This window comes from Vitis riparia, unplaced genomic scaffold (assembly GCF_004353265.1).
Source record: "Vitis riparia cultivar Riparia Gloire de Montpellier isolate 1030 unplaced genomic scaffold, EGFV_Vit.rip_1.0 scaffold567_pilon_pilon, whole genome shotgun sequence".
NCBI classification, from domain to species: domain Eukaryota; kingdom Viridiplantae; phylum Streptophyta; class Magnoliopsida; order Vitales; family Vitaceae; genus Vitis; species Vitis riparia.
The window spans coordinates 47,346-63,629 of NW_023269703.1; the positions used below are offsets into that span (position 1 = coordinate 47,346).

The following is a 16,284-nucleotide window of genomic DNA, read 5'->3' on the forward strand; positions in this document are numbered from 1 at the left end:
ACCTAATTTGAACTCAATTTAATGTTTTTTAATATTTATAATGTATATTATCTTATACAATAATATTCATTTTTTTTTATAAATTTATAAAAAAATATTAAATTAATATTATATAATATATATCTTCATTTTTAAAAATAAAAAAAAAAGCTACAAATTTGTTTTTACATTTTTTTTGTTATATTTAAATTTTGTCTTATTTTATTAATTAAATTTTCATATAAATATATAAAAAATTTGTTATATATAGAAGGATTTTGAATTATGTAACTCAATTAACCTGAAACAAAACTTGACTACCTTGAACTCAATCAGGGTTTAGAGAAATGAGGTTAGTTTAGGTTTTGATTGAATAATTTGGGCTAGAAGTTATGTTGGGTTAGATTTTGATCAATTGTTTTTTAGTTCGGGTTGAATTTGGGTTAGTAATCATCCCGTCAAAATTGCAGCCATGACACTGTTCCACAAAATCAAAGGCGAAATTAGCATGTGTTTCTTGACTTGTGACCAAGTCCTACACTCTGGGCTTCCCCCTTACAACTATTAATATGACTTTATGAGTACACCCTAGTGATCAGATGATTCTGCACAAAGCAAAATTGGGAATAAATGAAAGGAAAAAGTTATGTTTGCATTATAATGAAGTAAAGAATAATATCATATTGTTGTTGCTGGTGATGCCCTTACAGTATGCGTACTGTGACCAACAACTCCTGCACTACATCCTTCGCTCAGATTCCAGGCAAACTCTATTTTCCCTTATAAATACACACACAAAGGACTCCCAATTGTGAGTCACAAAAAGGAGTCCCAGGAGAGCCAAAACCAGCCCTTTATTCAAGTCCTCCTTACTTGTAAGTTCATATGTAGTTCCTATCAACCATTAATAATTTATTCTTCATTTTTTTTGGCTCTAACTCATGTAGGACAAGTTCAGATTTTGTTACCAGACATAATACTTTTATTTTTATTTTAGGGAACAATATAATTGAAGTTTCAATGGAAATATAAGATGATATCTGATAAATTAATTTAAAGAGTTAATAACTTAGAGTGTATTTTACAGTGATTTTAGGAAACGTTTCTATCATTTTTAATTCTTTAATTTAAAAATAGTTTATCAAAAAATGTTTTAAAAAAATGCTGAAACAACCTATCTTTCTAATTTTAAGTAAAAAGTGAAGCTATTTATAAGGTGTTTAATAAAATTGAAGATTAAAAATTAAGTGCTAAACTTTAATGTTGAGTTATAAATGTTGGAAAGTTACAAGTGGCAAATGAATAAAAGTGAAAAATGATTGGTATGAATTTAAGAGTTTTATTTTACAAATTTATTCTTTTATTCTTCATTTTTGGCTCTAATATTTTTGAATGTCTAGTTGTTTTCAGTTTGATCTTGTTACAGAGAACAGGCGCGAGAGCAATGCAGATATTCCCAGAAAGTGTGCGGAAACTTTGAAATGAATGGGAGCTACGCTTGATGGTTCTACTAAGCCTTTTCCTACAAATCGTCCTAATCATCTTTAGCAACCGACGAAAGTACACAGTCACACCCTGGATCAGAATCCTGATTTGGTCGGCCTACTTGTCCGCAGACTGGGTGGCGACAGTATCCCTCGGTACCCTCTCAAACAGCCAAGGAGATTCGGAAGGGAAACTTCTGGATCCAAACTATACCCTCATGGCATTTTGGGCGCCATTCCTTCTCTTGCACCTTGGTGGTCCGGACACAATCACGGCTTACTCCTTAGAAGATAATGAGTTGTGGTTAAGGCACTTGCTTGGACTAGTTGTCCAAGTTGGAGTGGCTTTCTACGTGTTTCTGAGGTCATGGGCAGGAACTCCACTCACATTTCTATCCATTCCAATGTTTGTGGCTGGAATTATCAAGTATGGAGAGAGGACTTGCGTTCTGAGGTCTGCAAGCAAGAATCACTTTAGAGATTCTTTGCTTCCAGTTCCTGATCCTGGACCTGATTATGCTTATTTGGTGATGAAAAATGGTTCATGGGAAGGGAAAAGGGAGAGTAAAAAGCCACTTCAATCTACCGCTGGTGATGACATTACTATACCGGGTGGAAAATATATTGATAAAGCTTACTTCTTATTCGAGAACCAATTCAAGCATCTATATGCAGACCTCATCCTCAGCTTGGATGACCAAAAAACCAGTGAGCGCTTCATCAAGGAATTGTCATTCGAAGATGCCTTCAAAGTGGTAGAGATGGAGCTTAGTTTTATGTATGATGTGCTCTACACCAAGGCAACACTGGTTTATTCTCTACTAGGCATTCTTCTCCGCATTGCCAGCTTCTTGTCCACTATTTCTACCTTAGCGGCCTTCTGCTTCTTCATCGATAGGCATGAGTTCTCAAACATTGACATCAACATTACTTACTTATTACTCTTTGGAGCTATTTTTCTTGAGGTTTATGCTCTCATTAAGCTGATTTTGTCGGACTGGAGCATCGTCTGGTTGAGCAGCAAGAAGAACCCCCTGGCTGATTCCATTTATCGAGCCATTACCTTTTTTAGATCAGTTCTAACTAGTGACATTAGATGGTCTAGACGCATGGCACAGAACAATTTAATTGATTCTTGCCTCGGAGACAAAACCAAGTTTAATCAGGTTCCCAGGTTCTTTGACATGAACAAATTCTTAGAGAAGTACTGGTACATGACTTGGGAGATGGTGGATGACATGAAGGAACCCATCTTCTCCTGGCTCCTAGAGGTGACAAGTATTGTCGGGGATCGCAGGCAGCTACTCAAACACAGAGGTGATTATGTGATTACAAAAAAGAGGGGGGTTATTAATAGAGCACTTGATTGGAGTATAGTTGATGTGGAATTTGATCACAGCATCCTCGTCTGGCATATCGCTACAGATCTCTGTTATCCTTGTGATGTCGACAAATCCCCAGATACCAATCTCAAGTCATGGTGCAAACTAAGCAAATGCTTGTCTGAGTACATGTTGTATCTGTTAGTTATGTGTCCATTTATGCTGCCAAAAGGGATAGGGGAGTTTCGGTTCCGAGACACTTGTTCAGAGGCTAAAAGATTCTTCCAGCAAAGAAGGGAGTCCATATCTAATAGAAATGAAGCTTGCAGATTGTTGCTTCAAGTTGACACGGAAGCTGAGCCGATAAAAGTGAAAGGAGATAAAAGCAAGTCGAGGCATGTAGGCTTGCCAAAGCGTTGAAATCATTGGAAATGGAGATGGGCGTGGAAGAGAAATGGAAGATGGTGAGTGAGGTGTGGGTGGAAATGTTGTGCTATGCTGCCAGTCATTGTGGATGGATTCAACACGGTCAGCAGCTCCGGCGAGGCGGGGAACTACTCACTCATGTCTGCCTTCTTATGTCCCACCTCGGTTTAAGCGAGCAATTCCAAATATTGCAAGGTGAAAATGAAATTAGTAGTCGTACACTAGCGGAGAAACATGCCATGGCTGCGCGTACTGTCGAATTAGTGAGGTTAACGGTAGCGGAGGAACATGCCATGTTTGCGCGTACTGCCGAATCAGTGAGGTTAGCGCAGGAAGAAATTCGGCAGGCGGAGGAAAGAGTGAATAGGAACTTGACGCCCCGCTGATGCCACGACCTGATCACGAGGAAGCTTGTCATTTGAACATCTCATTTCTTTCGTGACTGCTCGATGTGGGATGGGATTCAAGAGGGGTAAAGAAATGCTAAAATAAGAATATAGAAAGGAGGCCCAATTCTATGGCCCACACTTCCTTGGCCTTATGTTCCCTCTAGCACGGTAAGCCCGATCACTGAATTGGAAATTTAGGCTTTATTTATTTATTTTTAAATAAAGAGTTTCTAAAAACAGATTAGGTCCGTAAAACGCGCTGAGGATGGAACCTTCGTCTCGCCTTAGAAGGAAAGAGGGGGCTGGGCACAAAAAAAATAATTTAGCATATTTCTAAATGCTTCAAAATAACAAGTTTTAATATAATAACAAAAGTTTATAATAATTATGTTTGAGTACTAACAAAGTGTTGAAAATTTTATAGGTTAATTTGTATTAATTCCTTAGTGGTTTTTATGTGATACATTTTTAAATTTATGAATTTGTAATTGAATTGAATGTTTAATTAATCAGATTAATTCTTTAATTTTTGAATTTTTAATTTAGGGAAAAACATCACCACCTAACATTTGATTTTTCAAAATTAATTAAAATTATTAACTCTAGTGGATATTTAGATGCATTTGAATTATAGTCTAGAGTTTTAATTAGAGAAATTTCACTAAAATTGATTATAGTTGATTTCTTTTGATTTTATTGTATTATAAGGAGTTAAATTGGACATTTTGTAATAAATTCACTTATAATACAATTTTCTTATTATAATTTTATTGAGAATTGGATGAGGTACGACATTATGTAGTTAAACCTCGGTTTTGATTTTGGAATTTTGTGGGTATATTTTGAATTCGTTTCTTATCGAACCAAGTGATTTTTATAATATTTTATTTGTTTTATTTAGTAAGAATTAATTAAATAAATTTTAAATTTACTTGAAAATAAGAGAACAAAATGAGGACAAAAAAAAAACAACTTATCTTAGTCATATTCAATCTTTTTTAATGACAATTTTATAAATATATGATAAATTCTTTATCATCTAAAGTGCATACAAAATTTTTAAGATTGAATTTTATTTTATTTTAATTTTATAAATGAGAAAGTGGGTGTAAATGTTATTGTAGTTACCGGATGGCTGCAACTGCCTAAAAAATGAAATGCAAGCAAAACAGAGGAAGGAGAAAACTCCAAGAAAACAGGGGAAGGAAGCTGACAAGTGACAAAAGCATAAATATTTAATCGATGAAGCAGATTGTCGTCTCTTGAAAATTCGAAACTCGACTTTGAAAGCCACCCTTCACCATCTCCAATCAAGCTTGGCAGATCTCCATCACGATGACATATAGAAATGAGTAAGTTAATACCCCAAAGAAAAAATTAAGAAACCCATGTTTCTACTCTCTTATAGCCTTTAAAAAAACCTTAATACCAACATCACATCTTCCAAATTCACACCACCCCCACCAACTTCAATATGCTCTCCATCGTCTCTTCCAAAAAACCATCACCCTCCATTTCATTATTTTAATGGTGTTTCTCACCCTCTCTTATCTTCCTCTTTGGTCAATGATCAAACAGTTCTACACCCCTTCTCTTCTTCATCCATTCTTTTTCCCCCACAATGACCATTGAAGAACCTGAGCCTAACCCCACTTCAGATCACATCCTGGATTGGTTGGAGGATTCGGTTTCGTTTCTTCCGTCTTTCTTGGATGATCCCTGAGGCAAGTTACAATGAGGTTGTCGAGTTAACCATCTTTGAGAATTACAACACATTCATCCAAAGGTTGAAATCTTGGAGTTTAATACCTAGCGTTTTATGATCTTGAAGCTTATTCCGGGGCTCAGTCTTTAAGATATTACAAATTTTAAAATTAGAACATGAGGTTTTGGTGACTTGAATCCGTAACTTGAGACCACTTGCTAAGGTCAAGGCTTAATATCACTATCTCATTTTAAAGCGAATTGATTATTAATGTAAAACCTTTTTATGCATTCAACATTGCATTATTCCAAGACTTAACATCCCGAACCTCTACTGCACATCAATCCCCAACACCCCACCGCTGTTGACTGGCCTCCACTGTTACATCAGTCCGCCTGAATCTAATCTTCTTCCTATTACTCTTAGTCTTGTAAGTTTCCATAGTTGAATATTTGAGAAACACTGTTGCCAGTTATTGACAGAAAATTGATTAATGGCGACAAAAAAGAGATTGAAAGGAAAATGAAAAGAAATGGATTCCTTTCTCTGAATTATTGCTATAGCCACACGCTCCGGCCGGTCCGCAAGACGGTCCTCTCAGTCTTGCTCCTCTGTCTCTTCTTCTGTTTTCTTTTTCTTTTCTGGCTTTTTCTCTGTTTTAAAACCACTACTGCAACCCATTCAAGAGTCACAAAGTCACCATTCTCAGTGCCGTCGGCCTCCATCTCCAGCCATCACCTTCTCACCAGCACAGTACTCCCACCTTCATGAGCTGAACTCTGTGAACAGCTCCAACCGAGCCCCCACCGTCATACTCTCTGGTATATTTCCCTTCTTATTTTGCTTTCAAACCGATTCTTTCTTCTTCTTCTTCTTCTTCTTCTTCTTCTCTTTAATTATGCTTCATTCGTTTATTCTTCTGAGAAATTGTTTAAAATTCATGAGACGTTGGATTGCATGGATTAACTCGGAGAATATTGAGTTCGTTTAAACTATAGTTACTTTATGGGATAATTTGATATTTTTCTATTTTGGTAAACTCAAACTTCTCATGAAATTTTGTTTAATAAGTGGATTAATTTGGTATATACATACATACAATCACTAACTAGTCAAGTTGAAATATATATATATATATATATATATATATATATATTTGCATGAAAATTAAATTCTAACTAAATTGATTCGAAAAATTAAATTTAATTGAAAAAGAAAAAAATGATTTAGCTTAGATACATAAATACATTAATTGAATCCTTTTAATTAAAATGTTAGAAAAAGAATAAAAATAACATGTAGTTGCATATGATGCCCCATTTTTTTTTGTTTATTTATTATTATTATTTTTTTATGCCAGTGTCACACGACTCACACCATGTCCTACACTTCTGATTCTCCCTTATATATGGGCACAAGGTGAGGTAGTCAGATTGGAATATGACGTCAAAAACTACTTTTCAATATCTGTTGTAGTTGAGCTTCGCTCAACTTCTTAGCGTGCAAAACCACCCAACTTAACAATGCTAGTCTCATGTAAGTTGATATTATTTTTCCAACAATCTATCTTTTATTCTTCATTTCTGTCTCTAATGTTTTTGAATTTTAGTTGCTAGTAGTTTGATCTTGACGGACAAGAGGCGAGCAATGCAGACATTCCCAGAAAGCATACGCAAACTTTGGAATGAATGGGAGATACACTTGATGGTTCTACTCAGCCTCTTCCTACAAATTGTCCTCATCATCTTTAGCAACCGACGAAAGTACACATTTAGACCTTGGAACAGAATCCTGATTTGGTCGGCGTACGTGTCGGCAGACTGGGTGGCCACAGTAGCCCTTGGTATCCTCTCCAGAAGCCAAGGAGATTCGCAAGCTAAGCATCCGGATCCAAACTATACCCTCATGGCATTTTGGACACCATTCCTTCTTTTGCACCTTGGTGGGCCGGATACTATCACAGCTTACTCTTTGGAAGATCATGAGTTGTGGTTAAGGCATGCTTGGACTGGTTGTCCAAGTTGGGGTGGCTTTTTATGTGCTTCTGAGGTCTTGGGTAGGGACTCCACCCACATTTCTGTCCATTCCAATGTTTGTGGCTGGAATTATCAAGTATGGAGAGAGGACCTGGGTTCTCAGGTCTGCAAGCAAGGATCACTTTAGAGATTCTTTGCTTCCAGTTCCCGATCCTGGACCTGATTATTTTGAACACGAGACGAGAGCTGTTCAAAAAGAGCCCGGCCTCCGAGAGGACAAAGATGAGGACTACAGTAGAACTACTCTCGATAAAGAATATATTGATAAAGCTTACTTCTGACTTCATAAAGCCCACTCCTTATTCAAGAGGCAATTCAGGCGTCTATATGCAGACCTCATCCTCACCTTTTTTGACAAAGAATACAGTGAGCTCATCATCAGGTCCTTGCCACCCGAAGAGGCCTTCAAAGTGGTAGAGATGGAGATCAGTTTTATGTATGATGTGCTCTACACCAAGGCAACTGTGGTTTATTCTCTCCCAGGCATTCTGCTTCGCACGGCCAGTTTCTTCTCCACTATCTCTACCTTAGCAGCCTTCTGTTTTTTCATCGATAAGCACCAGTTCTCAACCATTGACATCAACATTACTTACATATTACTCTTTGGAGCTATTTTTCTGGAGATTTACGCTATCATGGTGCTGATTTTATCTGACTGGAGCATTATCTGGTTCAGACATAAGAACAATAATTTCCTGATCGATTCCATTTGCCGAGCCATTACCTGTTTTCGATCAGTTCTAACCAGTGACAAAAGATGGTCTAGACGCATGGCGCAGAACAATTTAATTGATTCTTGCCTCAGAGACAAAACCAAGTTCGATGAGGTTCCCAGGTTCTTTGACATGAACAAATTCTTGGAGAGGTACTGGTACATGACCTGGGAGAATGTGGACGATATGAAGGAGCCCATCTTCAGCTGCCTCCTAGAGATGACAAACAATGTAGACGATCCCAAGCAGCTACTCAAACACAGAGGTGATTATGTGATTTCAAAAATAGAGTTTATAAAGAAACTTGGTTGGAGTGTAGTTGATGTGGAATTTGATCACAGCATCCTCGTCTGGCATATCGCAACAGATCTCTTTTACCCTTGTGATGTCGACAAATCCCCAGATACCAATCTCAAGACAAGATGCAAAATAAGCAAATGCTTGTCTGAGTATATGTTGTATCTGCTAGTCATGTGTCCATTTATGCTGCCAAAAGGGATAGGAGAGTTTAGGTTCCGAGACACTTGTTCAGACGCCAAAAGATTTTTCCAGCAAAGAAGTGAGTCCATATCTAGTAGAAATGAAGCTTGCAGATTGTTGCTTGAAGTTTACACGGAACTTGAGCCCAGATATGTGAAAGGAGATAAAAGCAAGTCGGTTTGAGGCATCTAGGCTTGCCAAAATGTTGAAATCACTAGAGATGGAGATGGGAGAGAAATGGAAGATGGTGAGTGAGGTGTGGGTGGAGATGTTGTGCTACGCTGCTAGTCAATGTGGATGGATTCAACACGGTCAGCAACTCCGTCGAGGTTCTTATGTCTCACCTCGGTTTAAGAGACCAATTCCGATATTATCCCCTCGGTTTGGGCGAGCAATTCATGTCCGCCTTATTATGTCTCACCGCGACCAATTCTGATGTTACCCCTTCGGTTTAAGGGATTTTTGATAAAAGTGTAATAATTTTAAAAAATAATTTCAAATAGTAAGAAACATAATTCGAAATCTATAATAGTTTTGTTTTGATAAAAAAAAGAATATATATATATATATATATATATATATATATATATATATATATATATATTAATATCATCTTTTCAAAAGATGATTTATTTTCTTTAAAAAAAATTATAAAAAAAATCATCTAACTAAAATCATTTTTTGAAGGAACGATTTCTTGTCTTAAAACAAAGTAAGAAATCATCTTTTGAAGAGACGATTAAAAAAAGGTTTGGAAATCATCTCTTCAGGACGATTTTCTTGTCTTAATCCATTTTTTGAAGGCCATTGGAAACCCATGAAGGTTGGCCCTACTTTCACTACTTTAGTCGGCTTGGTTATCAAAAATTTTATTTTGTAATTTTGTTTTCCTTTGGGTTGCCTATGCTTGATCCTTGAGTATTGCCGTTTGTGAATTATTTCTTTCCTTTTAAAAAGAAACCTTTTCTCAAAGTGTTCCTCATTAAAATGCATTTCAAAAATTCATTTAGAATCCTTAGAATTGAAATCTTTTTTTTTTTTTTTTTAAATAACATGCAACCATGTTTTGATCGGTTTGCATCTTTCTTAGTTTTCAATAAAAGTTATGGTTTTGAGTAAGACATGAATCCAAGCTTGTGGTCTCAAATAAATGGGATAATTTTAGGCTAGACTTGTGTATATCAATTGGGGAATTGGTGGAACCCCTACATAAGAAAATTTTTCAAAACTCTTCCTTGTTGCCAGTTTTCATTCAACCATTGACCTTTTAGATTTAAAATTCGTTTTAGCAACTATAGAATATTTAAAAAAAAATCCAAAACTTGTATGATTTCCTTCACTTCTTGAACTTGAATTTAAATTTTCGTTTGAGTTAGAAAGCTATCCTAGAATAGAAGATATGAATGAGCTTTTAGAAGGGCTCTGTTTTCACCCAATTATGGATACCCAAAATCTTTTTGTAAAAATAAAATAACAGATGACTCTTTGAATTTGATTCGATATTTTTACTTAATTCTAAACTTCTTGAAATTCATCTTAGACATATAAAATATTAAAAAAAAATCATTTTTGAGGGAGATATGATTTTTTAAATTCGTACCTACTGTATATGATGGAATCTGGAAATCTGATTAGTTGGAGTGTTTTAAAAATATTTTTGAGTACTACCCAACCCTGGATTTATTTTTTATGTGATATAGACACTTTGAACAATGTGTTTGATTTTTTTTTATGATTTTATGTGATCACTTATTATTTTAAAAAAATTTGTTTATGCATGCCATTTTTTTTACCTAACATGGACTTTGTAGAACTTTTGGGGTGTCTTTGCTGCAATCTGTCATTTGAATGAGTGTTTGGCTTTTGGTATGTTGTTCTAGATGTGTAGGAGTTTTTTCCTAAAATTTTTTATAATTAAATTCCACTCTAAGGAATTTTTTTTGGAAATTGTATTTTGATGCTCCCTTTACTAATTGCATACTGATGATATTGTATTTTGCCTGAATTTGTTATTTAATTTTGGGGTCATTTGACTTATCTTATCTCAATTTTGGCTTTGGTATTGTATATTAGACATAATAAAAATATTACATAATTTATACTTTTCTTGACCACTCTAGCATTTTTGGAGGAATCTTATAAATTGTGTATGCTATCCAGGTACGCTTTCTATCACTTACTTTTTGGAATTTTATGAATATGCATGTTGTTGTGAGCCTTATCTGTATTTGATTCCATCCTTAGGTGCCTAGATGTTTGTTCGATTTGCTCTAATAAAATACATTCGTGTACTATATTTCTGTGCTAACTTTAATGTCTTATGATAGCGCTTCAGAGGTAGTCCAGGTACACATTCTAACCTTCCTTTGCTATTGTGATATGATTTCTTTTTTGGCATGTTAGTTTTGAAATCACCTTAGCCTACCTAGGTACCTTCAATCAATTGATTAGTTGCTACTTTTCCTTCGACTTAGTCATTAGAGACCTCTTTAGGGCTTAGAGGGGTGCTACTTCTTAGAGGTACCTTCCCGATAGGTAACCTGATCCCCGGACCAAGACTCGAGTTATTCAAAACTTGTTTTTCCTAAACTATGGAGTCACTTCTTTAGGGTTTTCTTTTTTGTTTTATTTTTCTTTTTAAAATAAATTAAAATAAGTGGTGACTCCAACTTTTCTAAAACTAATTTTTCACTAATAAAAATGAGTCTCGCCGATTAAGTGGGAACGCACGTGAAAAATGTGGGTCCATATACCATCGTGCATATCTAACGCCTTCAAGGTCCGGTTGGGCCAATCAAAATAAGAGACGTCACCAAGCTTCCAGCCTTTGTAGGCCGAGTTGCCAGTAGTGCCTGAGCCCACAGGAAATGCACCTCTCGACTCCATCAGCCAACGATTGGATGATATGCTCTCCACGTCGTTCGACCCTCATATAATTAGCTACTAGCCTCCCAAAGGGTTCTTGGTGCCCCAAGTTCACTATGTACGATGGGACGAGTGACCCATTTGATCATCTACTGCACTATCGACAGTTTATGACATTGGACATTGGGAATGACATACTACTCTACAAAGTCTTTTCTATCAGCCTCCATGGTTCGACCTTATTGTGGTTTCATTGCCTCTCTCAAAACTCCATCAATTCATTTCGCAATGTTTATGAGGCATTTGTAGACCACTACTTATGTTCTGCACGCCAAAAGCATAATATAAGCACCTTGTAGAACATTGAGATGCAAGAAAACGAATCGTTTAAGGACTTCATGAAGCGGTTTGGCTAAGCAGTACTTCAAGTTGAGTCTTACAACATGGATGCCTTCTCCAGATTTTTAAACGGAGCATAAGCTCAGACACTTTGTTCTTTGAATCTCTTGCCAAAAAGTCGCCCGTCTCGATAAATGACTTGTTCAGGCGAGTGGATAAGTACATTATGCTTGAAGACGATGTTTGAGCAAGTTCTAGTCACAAACCAACAACAAAAAATAATAAAGCTAGAAGCTTAAAGCCCCTGAACAATCAGTTCAGACAATGATTAATTCAATAAAAAAAATCATTTTTTAAAATAACTTATGGAAACAAGTTTTTGTTTTTTGTTTTTTAAAAACAACTTGTCAAACACCCTTATTTCTTTTAATAAAATTTTTTAAAATTATTTTTTATTCTTTAATTTAAAAATAGTTTATAAAAACAAGCACAAAAAAATGGTGAAACAACCTATCTTTCTAATTTTAAGTGAAAAGTGAAGGTATTTATATGGTGTTTAATAAAATTGAAGATTAAAAATTAAGTGCTAAACTTTAAATTTGAGTCATAAATGTTGGAAAGTTACAAGTGGCAAATGAAAAAAAGTGAAAAATGATTGGTATGAATTTAAGAGTTTTATTTTACAAATTTATTATTTTATTCTTCATTTTTGGCTCTAATATTTTTGAATGTCTAGTTGTTTTTAGTTTGATCTTTTTACAGAGAATAGGCGCGAGAGCAATGCAGATATTCCTAGAAAGTGTGCGGAAATTTTGGAATGAATGGGTGCTATGCTTGATGGTTCTACTAAGCCTCCTACAAATTATCCTCATCATTTTTAGCAACCGACGAAAGTACACAGTCATGCCTTGGATCAGAATCCTCATTTGGTCGGCGTACTTGTCCTCAGACTGGATTGCTACAATATCCCTTGGTACCCTCTCCAACAGCCAAGGAGATTCGGAAGGGAAACTTCTGGATCCAAACTATACCCTCATGGCATTTTGGGTACCATTCCTCCTCTTGCATCTTGGTGGCCTGGATACTATCACCGCTTACTCCTTCGAAGATAATGAGTTGTGGTTAAGGCATTTGCTTGGACTCGTAGTCCAAGTTGGAGTGGCTTTCTACGTGTTTTTCAGGTCTTGGGCTGGAACACGACTCACATTTCTGTCCATTCCAATGTTTGTGGCTGGAATTATCAAGCATGGAGAGAGGACCTGGGTTCTGAGGTCTGCAAGCAAGAATCACTTTAGAGATTCTTTTCTTCCAGCTCCTGATCCTGGACCTGATTATGCTAATTTCATGAAGGAACACGAAACGAATGTTGGTATAATCAGGAAAGAATTGTTTGAAAGTATTCGAAGAAGTCAAGAACCAATTAAGTATGACAGTGCTATTGCCGGTGGAAAATATATTGATAAAGCTTACTTATTCAAGAACCAATTGAGACATCTATATGCAGAACTCATCCTCAGATTGGCTGACCAAAAAACCAGTGAGGGCATCATCAGGTCCTTGTCATTCGATAAGGCCTTCGAAGTGGTAGATATGGAGCTTAGTTTCTTGTACAATGTGCTCTACACCAAGGCAACAGTGGTTTATTCTCTACTTGGCATTCTTCTCTGCACTGCCAGCTTTTTGTCCATTATTTCTACCTCAGCAACCTTTTGCTTCTTCATCGATAGGCATGAGTTCTCAAACATTGACATCAACATTACTTACACATTACTCTTTGGAGCTATTTTTCTGGAGATTTACGCTATCGTTATATTGATTTTGTCTAACTGGAGCATTGTCTGGTTGAGCAGGAAGAAGAACCCTCGGATTGATTCCATTTGTCAAGCCATTACCTCTATTTGATCAGCTTTAACGAGTGACAAGAGATGGTCTAAACGCATGGCACAAAAGAACTTAATTGATTCTTGCCTCAGGGACAAAACCAAGTTCGATCTGTCTCCCAGGTTCTTTGACATGAACAAATTCTTGGAGAGGTACTGGTACATGACCTGGGAGAAGGTGGATGACATGGAGAAACCCATCTTCTGCTGGCTCCTAAAGATGATAATTGATGTCAAAGATCTCAAGGATCTCAGGCCACTACTTAAACACAGAGGTGATTATGCGATTCCGAAAAAATGGGCTTATTGATGTTAGGAAGTGTCCCAAATTACTAATTAATATAGATTCCTTTTTGTAAAGAATATTATATAGAATATTTCTAGGTTGATGTAATATTGTAATATTAGACTTTCTTATAGAATAAGGAAGGTTGTTGGAAATATCTCTATAAATATTCTAGGTCATGAGGGGAAAAAGTTATGAGATGGAGATGGACTTGTAGAGATTATACGAGGTGGATAGAGATGTGAGGAAGAACGGGAGGTACTCGATGGAGCGAGAGAGCTCGTAGTAGGGTATGGATACAAGGAGTGGGGAAACATGGGATGTTTTGGGAACCTAATAGTTGTATCTGGTTCTTTCCTTTATAATATTCTCTTTTGTATAGTGGAATCATTATCTCTCATCTGTGGATGTAGGCATGGTTGGCCGAACCACGTTAAAACCTTATGTACCGTATGTGTGATTGTTTTATCTTTGTGTTCTTGAACTAACATTGTTGGCATCAAAGCTTTCGATGTCATAACAACTGGTATTAGAGCTTGGGTTGAAGATTTCTGGAAGAGTAAAAGATCACAAAACACACAAGATGAAAACAAAAGGAATTTTCATTGAAGGTGGAGTCGATTGCTCTTTCGTGGTGATATGATACAAAAAGGTTTATGTCATAGAGAGATTGAAGATTAACTTCATGGAATTTAGTCCAAGGTGGAGATTGTTAGGAAGTGTCACAAATTCTTAATTAGTATAGATTCCTTTTTTGTAAAGAATATTATATAGAATATTTCTAGGTTGATATATTATTGTAATATTAGACTTCTTTATAGAATAAGAAAGGTTGTTGGAAATATCTCTATAAATATTCTAGGTCATGAGGGGAAAAAGTTATGAGATGGAGATGGACCTGTAGAGACTATATGAGGTGGATAAAGATGTGAAGAAGAACGGGAGGTACTCGGTGGAGTGAGAGAGCTCGTAGTAGGGTATGGTTACAAGGAGTGGGGAAACATGGGATGTTTCGGGAACCCAATAGTTGTATTTGGTTCTGCCCTCTATAATATTCTCTTTTGTATAGTGGAATCATTATCTCTCATCCGTGGACGTAGGCATGGTTGGCCGAACCACGTTAAAACCTCGTGTACCGTATGTGTAATTGTTTTATCTTTGTGTTCTTGAACTAACATTGTTGGCATCAAAGCTTTCACTGTCATAACAATTGAGACACTTGGTTGGAGTATAGTTGATGTGGAATTTGATCACATCATCCTCCTCTAGCATATCGCTACAAATCTCTTTTACCATTGTGATGGCGACAAATCCCCAGATACCAATCCCAAGTCAAGCCGCAAAATAAGCAAATGCTTGTCTGAGTATATGTTTTATCTACTAGTCATGGTTCCATTTATGCTGCCAAAAGGGATAGGGGAGTTTAGGTTCCGAGACACTTGTTCAGAGACCAAAAGATTTTTCCAGCAAAGAAGCCAGTCCAAATCTAGTAGAAATGAAGCTTGCAGATTGTTGCTTGAAGTTGACACGAAAGTTGAGCCCAAAGTATGTGCGATAGCTAGCCTTGAAAGGTGGTCTATTACCACATTTCCCACTCCTTTCTTGTCTTTGATCTAGAGATCGAACTCTTGAAGGAAGAGGATCCATCTAATTAGCCTTGCTTTAGCATTTTGCTTAGTCAACAGATACTTCAAAGTAGAGTGATCAGTGAAAACCACAATGAAGAACCCCACCAAGTAAGCACGAAACTTATCTAAGGCAAAAACTACAGCTAACAATTCTTTCTCGATGGTTGTGTAGTTTCTTTGTGCCTCATTCAATGTCTTGTTCGAGTAATAGATCACATAGAGTTTTCCATCTTCTCTTTGCCTAAGAACAACTCCTATGGCAAAGTCACTGGCATCACACATTACCTCAAAGGGCAGTTGCCAGTTAGGAGCCTTCACTATTGGTGTGGTTATCAGAAATAGCTTCAATTCTTCAAAACTCCTTTGGCATCTATCATCCCATATGAATTTAGCATCCTTCACCAATAGTTCACAAAGGGGCCTTACAAGCTTAGAGAAATTCTTGATAAACCTCCTATAGAACCCAGCATGGCCAAGGAATTGCTTTACTCCTTTGACATTTGTTGGGGATGGCAACTTGACAATGAGTTCAACCTTTGCTTTGTCAACTTCAATGCCTTGCTTGTAGATGATGTGCCTAAGGACAATCCCTTGTTGTACCATGAAATGACACTTCTCTCAATTAAGCACTAAGTCTTTCTCAATGCATCGGTTCAGAACAGCTTCTAAGTTGACCAAACATTCATCAAATGCACTTCCATAAATGGTGATATCATTCATAAAGACTTCCATAATATGTTCCACCATATCAC

At 36.5% G+C, this 16,284-nt stretch overlaps 3 protein-coding genes across 3 annotated transcripts; all 3 read left to right on the top strand.

Moving 5' to 3' along the window:
• Nucleotides 1-1,480: 1,480 nt before the first annotated feature.
• LOC117910053 lies at nt 1,481-3,205 on the top strand. Its single transcript, XM_034824110.1, has one exon. The coding sequence runs from the start codon at nt 1,481-1,483 to the stop codon at nt 3,203-3,205; it is 1,725 nt and encodes a 574-aa protein (XP_034680001.1).
• A 3,747-nt stretch (nt 3,206-6,952) lies between these two features.
• LOC117910054 lies at nt 6,953-8,717 on the top strand. The gene is made up of 2 exons (XM_034824111.1): nt 6,953-7,444; nt 7,650-8,717. Exons 1-2 carry the CDS (start codon nt 6,953-6,955, stop codon nt 8,715-8,717), a joined length of 1,560 nt encoding a protein of 519 aa, XP_034680002.1.
• A 3,924-nt stretch (nt 8,718-12,641) lies between these two features.
• On the top strand, nt 12,642-13,640 carry LOC117910055. Its single transcript, XM_034824112.1, has one exon. It carries the CDS (start codon nt 12,642-12,644, stop codon nt 13,638-13,640), a length of 999 nt encoding a protein of 332 aa, XP_034680003.1.
• Nucleotides 13,641-16,284: the final 2,644 nt, after the last annotated feature.

Excerpts from the sequence above, each read along its gene's own strand:
- LOC117910055 (XM_034824112.1), top strand. The coding sequence starts at position 12,642 with ATGCCTTGGATCAGAATCCTCATTTGGTCGGCGTACTTGTCCTCAGAC.
- LOC117910054 (XM_034824111.1), top strand. The coding sequence starts at position 6,953 with ATGCAGACATTCCCAGAAAGCATACGCAAACTTTGGAATGAATGGGAG. Across the intron at positions 7,445-7,649 it reads GAGAGGACCTGGGTTCTCAG|AGGCAATTCAGGCGTCTATA; the intron begins GTCTGCAAGCAA and ends TCCTTATTCAAG.
- LOC117910053 (XM_034824110.1), top strand. The coding sequence starts at position 1,481 with ATGGTTCTACTAAGCCTTTTCCTACAAATCGTCCTAATCATCTTTAGC.